The 8,590-nt window shown below is 37.1% G+C and overlaps 1 protein-coding gene across 1 annotated transcript; it reads right to left on the minus strand.

Annotated features, from left to right (window-relative positions):
• LOC109223529 (polygalacturonase At1g48100-like) lies at nucleotides 4,809-8,044 on the minus strand. Its single transcript, XM_019387890.1, has 6 exons — nucleotides 7,364-8,044; nucleotides 6,616-6,783; nucleotides 6,434-6,478; nucleotides 6,138-6,345; nucleotides 5,942-6,026; nucleotides 4,809-5,622 (listed from the first exon to the last, which is right to left on the minus strand). The coding sequence occupies exons 1-6, from the start codon at nucleotides 7,763-7,765 to the stop codon at nucleotides 5,115-5,117; spliced, it is 1,416 nt and encodes a 471-aa protein (XP_019243435.1). The 5' UTR covers nucleotides 7,766-8,044; the 3' UTR covers nucleotides 4,809-5,114.

Here is an 8,590-nt window from a genome sequence, read left to right on the forward strand (position 1 = left end):
GTCCCACTTGACTGCTGTCAAGAGAATATTGAGATACTTGAAAGGCACAATTGACCTTTGCCTTTGGTATCCAAAAGGTAGTAATTTTAACCTAGTGGGATATGCTGACGCTAATTATGCAGGTTTCCTTGTGGATAGGAAGAGGACCTCAGGTATGGCACACTTCCTTGGTTCATGTCTTGTGTCATGGGCTACCAAAAAGTAAAATTCATTGGCCTTATCTACTACTGAAGCGGAGTATGTTGTTGCTGCTTCACGTTGTGCTCAATTGCTGTGGATCAAACAACAATTATTGAACTTGGAATTGATGTGGTTGCATCCCTATTTTTTGTGATAACACTAGTGCTATTAATATGACAAAGAAACCGGTTCATCATAAGAGAACTAAGCACATAGATGTTAGGCACCATTTTTTGAGGGACAACTATGAGAAAGGCTTGATCACTGTGGAGTTTTGTGCTACTGACAAGCAAATTGCTGACATCTTCACAAAAGCCTTAAGTAGAGATCACTTTGAGAGGAACAGGTTGGAATTAGGGATGATTAAGATCACCTAAAAGGACCAGTTCAAGGTTAAACGAAAAAAAAAATTGAAAAAATTTGGTTAGAAAGTCTGTAAATTGTGTATAATTAGATTAAATCTTGCTCAGACTCATACTTTCCATAGTATACTCTTGTGACATTTGCTAAAATGACTCATTAATCTCTAATGATATTTTCTCTGTTTTGGCAAATTTAGACTTACACAAGAGAATTTTCAGGGAAAAACCTGGTTCATCAAGATAACACGGTATATTTTCTACACTCTGCATAATTTGAAATAACTATATTTTGATCATGAGCAGAGTCCTACCAAATACCAAACTCCTTTTGGACTTATCCGTTACAAGTGAACCAGTCCCATTCAAAAGAGTCCCAACCGAATGGAAGTATCTAGATTATAGGGATGCACTCTAACGTCTCTTCAAAACTGAATTTCAGTTTGATTAAACTTCTAAGAGTCTGAAAAGTTGTAGTTACCCCATCAATTATTCCCCTGTATATTGATCAGCTTTAGTGTATTCCTTACTTCATCTCTCTCAAGCCGTCAAAAACTCTCATTCTTCTTTCATCTTCCAAACACAATCTAATTCTCTTCTCTTCCATACCCTAGCCCAGATATGTCGAACACCTCTGGAATCCTTCATCACCACCATAGGAAACCACTTCCACACCTTCTACCACTTCTTCAACCACACCAATCTTTAAGAAAAGTAGAGTAATGATGATGGATCGTAAGATTGTCGCTGAAGGAGAGATAATTAAGAAAATAAACAAGCAATTAGGGAAGAAGAATCCGAGAAATCTGAAGATTCATTTAAGCCTGCTACTAAGAGGGAAGAAAGTAGGTATTCCGAAACTGGACAGGTATCTTCTGATTCTAAAGTTACTCCCGAGATAATTTCTGAAGTTGCAGCAAATTTGGAGAATAGATTTGTACTGGTAGGATCTATAGAAGGAGTTGAGACTACAGAATCTGGAGAAGTTGATGGTAAAAATAAAAAGGGAAAAGAAAAGAGAGCAAGGGTGCTAGGAGTGATGTGAGGGGAAAGGGTAAAAGTGGTTGATTCTTCACTCACTCCTGTTCTGACAAAAGAAACTGGTACAATGGTTGTATGGGGAGAGGAATTTACTGAAATAGAAGAGACCGTGAGCAAAACAGGGGGAAGTGGGTCTGGCGAAGCTGCTGAGGGGTTGGTTCAACCTAGGAAAATATATATGAACCTGTTCCATCTGAACAGGAAAGCCTCGCGGACCTACTGATAGGGTTATCAATGGCACCAAAACTCATGCCATTCCCTATGGTTTCATTCTCACAACCGTGCTTGCACATTTCAAGGTACCTATGAAGAAGTGGGGTTAATACTCTGCTTGCTTGCTATTATGAAGTCAATGCCACTCCTAAAGAACCTGGTTCATCCAACAGGTACCAGTGAATAGCAAGGTCAGAGCCTTGGTGCAAGAAAGTGGGGCTAAGGATACTGAGATTGAAAGGTTGAAGAAGAGGTTGGTTGAGGTGGAGACCGAGAGAGATGCTCTCAGAACTGAGCTGGCGAGAGAAAAAGAGAAGAATGATGGCATTCTTCAAGATATACTGAAACTCCTCCAAGTCAAAAAACCAAGCACCTAGTTCTTCCTAGCCTTAAGCCTCCTAGCCTAGTGTAGATCAATCGGTGACCCAGTTCGGGATTTCTTGTTGTTTTTCGTCATGTTTCCAATATTTTTATTTCTTCTTATGCTTTGTGGTAGAATCTTATCAATCGTCAATGAAATTCACTGTCTTTTTCTCTAACTGTTTGTTTATATTTCTTTGATGGTTAAAATTCTTAGCTTGATCTATGATGATTAATTCATGATTGCATTTGAAGTAGCCCAAGTGACCATGAGTAAGTTTTAAAATCTGGTTATCTCACATTTTATGCAACTTTTCGATGATTCCAAAAGGGGGAAAAGGGTTGTGCTTTACACTTTGAACAGTGATGTTTATAACCTAATATACCTAGTCCTTGATGATAAGTGATAAAAAGGCAAAATGTTTCTAACATTGTGCTGATGTTGAGCTAAGTTGAAACAGGGCCTAAGCTTATGAAAAATACAGAGTTTGTCATCATCAAAAAGGGGGAATTTGTTGGCCCAAGTGAAGGTTAGTTTTGAAGATTGACAAAGGAAGCTCAGACATGAACCAGGTCCATCCCTCAGGTCCATCTTGTGCAGCACAGTTGTGATCAACCCAAACATGTGAGATGCATGGGAAGGAGATACACCTAACTTATCGGAAGTAATATCTCCTGATCATGATCGAAAAGGTTGCATATTGGATAAGGAGAAAGACTCCTTACACAAAGAGAACACGGTTTAGGAAAAGGATAAGAGCTAGAGTATGAGATCAACTAGAACTCTTCCACCATGGAAGAGTAGCGCCTGTATCCTAGTCAATCTCTAATTGCTAACTCCTTAAATATTAGTGTTGTTCTCTTTTGCAGGCAATGCACATAAGCAGAAGTTAAACGTGAATTGAGAGCGAAATAGCAAGGCAATTTTGCAAGCAATTTATGTGTGATTCAAGCGTGCAATCCTGAAGCTACTTGAACCAGATAGAAGAACCAGTTCCAAGAGTCTATTTTTTATTCTAGTTCAATTGTAGCAGGTGATTTTACATTGTACCTTTCAGCTTATTTAGAAGCAACTGTATTAGGTACTTAGAGTTTTCAAGTTAGAGTTAACTTGAAATTGTCGCAACAGTTCAGGCTGTATGCCACAACGGGATTAGTTAATCCTAGGTTTACAAAAGAGTTTTTGTAAATGCAATTTTTGGCTCAGTGATTTTAGTGGAGAGTTTGGAAAAATCTTACTGGAAAGTAGTTCGTGGTTTTTTTACCTTTTTGAGCAAGGTGTTTTCCACGTAAAATCTCTATGTTCTTTATTTTCTGTACTTATTCCGCAACAGTAGTAGTTGGAACACATAGAAGAACCAGATCCTTCTATAATCAAGTTAAGCGAAAATTGGGTACCACACAAATCACTTCCCTCCCCTCTTGTGTGGTATTGAAGTATAAAACATCAACAATCCCGCTAAGGAGTTCTGTTCACACTGTGTTCATGAGCCACGAGAGAACAATTGCATTACACGTTTCCCACTATTCATGCAACTCTATCTCACACGACTCCTTTGTGCAAGTGCCACTCACAAACCCTAGCTTTCTCTTCTCCAATAGTGCGATCTTCATCTTCCTGCTCCAAAGACCATAGTTCTCAAATCTTGTTAGCTTCACAGGGATTAGAACAACGCCAGGAGTGTCCGATGGACCAAGGTATAGTGGATGCATATGGGAAATTGTTGTTTCAGCCATTGAAGAGTTCAAATTCGAAAAGTCACTCAGTAAAAATGAAGGATCGATAAACTCGAGGAAGCTGTAAATCACACTAATTAATTTGTGTGGATTATCAGTATCTCTCGCTCTGATACCATGGTAAAATCAGTACTAATCTGCACTTGAAGCCTTAAGCTCGACAAGTCCTCCAATGGAGGAAGCTTCTAGAGAGGAGAAGAAGAGAGCATTTTCACACAAATGAAAGCGTCTATTTCATTAGGTACTGTGCAGGTAGTTATATACAGAACCCCGCTACCGACTAACTAATTAACTTAACCAATAGGACGCTGCCATGTCACCCTGACTAAGAGCTCGTTTGGACATAAGAAATTTTTTCCCTTTTGCCAAAATTTTTTCATTTTTTTCCGAAATTAGTGTTTGTTCATAAAATTTCCAATTTTCACTTGAAGATGTATTTTGGAAATTTTCGAAAATTTAAAAAACTCCAAAAACCTATTTTTCAAAATTTCTACTCAAATCACTCACAAAACTTCAAAAACAACCCAAAATTATATTCATGTCCAAAGACAACTCAAAATTTCAAATGCCATTTTCATTTGTAAATTTTTTCACCCTTTTTTTAGAATTTTACAATTCTTATGTCCAAACGCCCACTAATTACTGCTAGCCAACTACTCCTCCTGTTTCAAATTAGATGTGGTACTTTCCTTTTTAGTATGTTCCAAAATAAATGACACATTTCTAAATTTGAAAATAATTCAACTTTAAACTCTTCATTTTACCCTTAATGAGAAGCTTTTATAATCACACAAATGTCATGGCCCCACAAAGCTTTTACCACTAATAAGTTTTTAAGACCACAAATTTAAAAAGTCTTCTTCTTTTTTCTTAAAATCCGTGTCGAGTCAAACTACATCAACTAATAGACTAACAACACAAATACAAACTAACACTACAAGTCATAATACCATTACTTCTTTCATGTACGAAATAGAGAATTATATCACTGATAGAAGCAACGGAAGCAAGAAAATATTACATCAAGTACTGAGAGGAAAACCTAAAGTAAATATCTCAAGGGAAACATGTAAAGGATAAGCTCCCCTTTCTCTAAATTACATTACAGCGATTTACCGGATTTCCATGTCAAGATCCATCAATCTATAACCTGATATGTACAGAAACAAAAAAGGATCGCACAATCAGGCAACATAATGGCTAGCTGTGCAAATTTCATGATCATCACGAGCAATAACCCAAGTCATTATTTTCAAACACTGCTGGAGGATTTCCCTCTAACAAGCAGAAAATAGGCGGAATAGTTAGCGTCTCTTGTCCACCATACACGTTCCAGCAAAACGGATCCAACACTAAGTCGCCTTGAGCAGGCAGAAGTTCTATGTCCGAAAGCGTTATGTTAGTGCATGGGATAGTGTCACTACAAGCAAAATGCATTGGCGGACTTCTGATATCATAGGTTCCTTTTATGCTAGAGTATTCAATGTCTGAAACGGACACTGCTGAGGTGCGATTGCTGCATTCTTTTGAGAGGCAGTAGAATTGGTCTATTATTATGGGATTCCTTACGTTGTCCATGTGAATGTTAAGAAAGGAAATTCCAGATACTGCTCCATAACCACCTTGCCATGTCTTGATCCTTACTCCATTATCTGACTCCTTTATCACTGAGTCCCTCACTGTAATGTTTGATACACATGCCCCCGAGTTGTGGTTGCCTAAACTCCCAATGCTACAATGACCAAACAACCTATCAGTACATCTAAAAGATTAACTGCATTTTACTAATTAAACTGCCCAAGTACGAAACTAATTATCTGGAAAATAATTCAGACAACCTGCTGTAACACGTTAAATTATATAATTCTTTTTAATAGTATTAATATATGGAAGTTAAACTCATCTTATATTCGTTTACATTGCTTTTAGAGATGAAAGTAGACTACTTGTACTAGTTATATAAACAAGCATTTTGTACATATATAGTTCTGAAGATAATATTATAAGCACCCCATTAAGCAAGTAGCTAGAGTATTATTAATATATTCCACCTGATTCCATGTCCTCCAGGTCCACATGTGAGATTCCTAATATCCACATCGTGACATCCTGCTCCTATTGATACACAATCATCACCTATAATATAGTATACAAATTAAACCAATGGCAATTGAACGTTAGGAGGTATAATAATTGATTGAATAAAAAAAGAATTTTTGTTCGTAGTAATTAAGTAGAATTACGTACCATTAGAGATGAGTGAATCGTAAATTTCAACATTGGTGGTCTGCTCTATGTGAATACCATCAGTGTTGGGACTCCAGGCTGGAGCTGTAATGTGTAGGGATTCTATATGCACATTCTTGCAGTTATCAAATCTAAAATTAAATTGTGGACTATTCTCCATTCTAATTCCTTCCACCGTTAGATTCGAGCTCATGAAGAATCTAATGGCCTGCAAATACAGGTACCAAATTTCACAAAATCTAATATTAATTGCAAAGAAAATTTGCTTAGTGGTAAAAGTTTATTTTTTCACTCACAATTGGGCTGTCACATGGTCCAGGCAGTGTACTTCCATTAGGTCCCTGTTTGTTGTACTGGGGATTAGATAATTCGTTCATTCGTACGTGTAAAAAGAATAATGAAATTAACCACTATCCCTTATATATAGTAAAAAGAAATGGAATTAAGTTGACACATATACTAAGTTTATAGTGCATACCTTATGCGGTTTGCAGGGCAGATTCCACCACTGTTCTCCCCTTCCATCTATGACGCCTCCGCCTTGCAGTGACAACTCATCAACTCTATAGAAAACCAGCCATTGCCGCCTGCTGTTGTTGCCCGGCCACGACTCTGGTCCATCTGGTGGCATTATTGTTCCTTCCAGCTTTCCATGTTGGCACACAATTTCAGTTACATAAACAAAAATCCCTCACTCATTCCTTTTCTTTTTTCCTTTTTTTTTTTTGGCTTCAAAAGATAATACTATTACTACAAAGTATTTATCACATTACATAATAATAGAACTTTTTAGTACATCTAAATTACAATAGAAAATAGGACATACCTCCAATGTTTCATTTTATATATATTTAACGTTTGAGTAAGAATGATATCTTAAATGTTTTAACTTTAAACTTCTCATTTTATCCTTAGCGGGTTCGAGTCGTGTAGACTGCCTACATTACACCCCTTGGGGAACGGCCCTTCCCCGGACCCTACGTAAACGCGAGATACTTTGTGCATCGGGCTGCCCTTTTTTTTAAGTAATATTTTACCCCAGGATATCTTATAGCCATATATGAGCGTATGACATATTTAAGACTTCAAATTCGGCATGCGTTGAATATCATTAATCTTGTTTTTCATAATCTATGTCTAGTCAAGCATTGTCATGTAAAATGAAATGGAGGAAGGACATTGAAATTAGAAAGCAAATACTACTAGTAAGTATCTTAACTAGGTACCTGAAAAACCAAACCACTTTGACAGGGACCAGTAAAAATAGTGGATTGGATCATGAAAGAATAACCAGAAGGAACGAAGATGACCGCCGACTCGACTTGACAAGCGGCATCCCACGCTGCTTTTAAAGCTTCAGTGTCATCTACAATGCCATCTCCTACTGCCCCAAACGACCTCACATCATAAACCCCTTCGTCTGCGGGTGGGTTAGAAGGCTCAGGTGGAATAGAAGGTGGATATGATATGTGGGAATGTTTGTGTTTCTTATTGTGATGACCGCGGTGGCCGTGGTGATGATATCTAGCTGTAACGTTATGGCTGCATAATAACACCATGAAAAATGCAAGTAGTATCATATAAAAAATGGCAAGTAGTACTGGCACACGGGTTGACAGCGATGCCATTTCAAGTGTCGAATGAACAGAGAGAAATTAATGACTAGTTGTAGTAAAAGTTCCTTTCAATTGGGGTGAGGGTTGAGGAAATTCAAGAATCAAGGAAAAGACTCTGTGTTGTTCAGAAAGTGGAGAGGAACTTAGAAGAGTTTTTATGGGAGGCAATTCCTGGCAAATGTGTCAACTTGCACATAAACAAATAAAAAAATGGAGCTTGTGTGTGAATGTTTGTTTTTCAGCACTACTGCATGCAGAAGTCGAAAGGCTGAGTTCATTTATCTATCTTTGCCCTGGACTCTTGGTATATATAGATGACTAATACTGACCTACACATATTTACAAGAAGAAGTAGCAATAAAAGTTTTAATTAGAAGAATTTGAGTATTTTTTTATATAATCAAAGTCACAATTTTATTACTACATGGGCAAAAATACAGTTTGATTGAAGGGGGCTGAGCCTGATCTTCCTTTACAGCTAGAGGATTTGAATTATATACACTTAAATTAGTACTAAATTTATCTAGGTTATAATCTATCTTTGCCGTGGAGTCTTGGTACAACATGCCGTATATAGAGGACTAGATACAGACCGACAATTATTTTAGATAAGCATTGTTGGTCTATTGTCATAACTCAGTTATTCCGATCTGAAGTTAATATGTACTTTACATTATTTTTTCAAAAATAATCTAGTCTTGTGGATGTGTGTATATATATATATATATACATATATTATCTAATATACTACAAGACAACTAAATGTATTAAAACTTTCGGCAAATCAGTGTCGGATGGAAACAGGCCATTTTGATAGGAGACATTTTAAATTTCCTA

This window comes from Nicotiana attenuata, chromosome 1 (genome assembly GCF_001879085.1).
Source record: "Nicotiana attenuata strain UT chromosome 1, NIATTr2, whole genome shotgun sequence".
In the NCBI taxonomy this organism is placed as follows: domain Eukaryota; kingdom Viridiplantae; phylum Streptophyta; class Magnoliopsida; order Solanales; family Solanaceae; genus Nicotiana; species Nicotiana attenuata.

Coding starts and splice junctions, on each gene's coding strand:
- LOC109223529 (XM_019387890.1), bottom strand. CDS start 7,765: ATGGCATCGCTGTCAACCCGTGTGCCAGTACTACTTGCCATTTTTTAT. Junction 6,479..6,615: donor TGCCCTGCAAACCGCATAAG/GTATGCACTATA, acceptor TACAACAAACAG/GGACCTAATGGAAGTACACT. Junction 6,027..6,137: donor CGATTCACTCATCTCTAATG/GTACGTAATTCT, acceptor ACTATATTATAG/GTGATGATTGTGTATCAATA.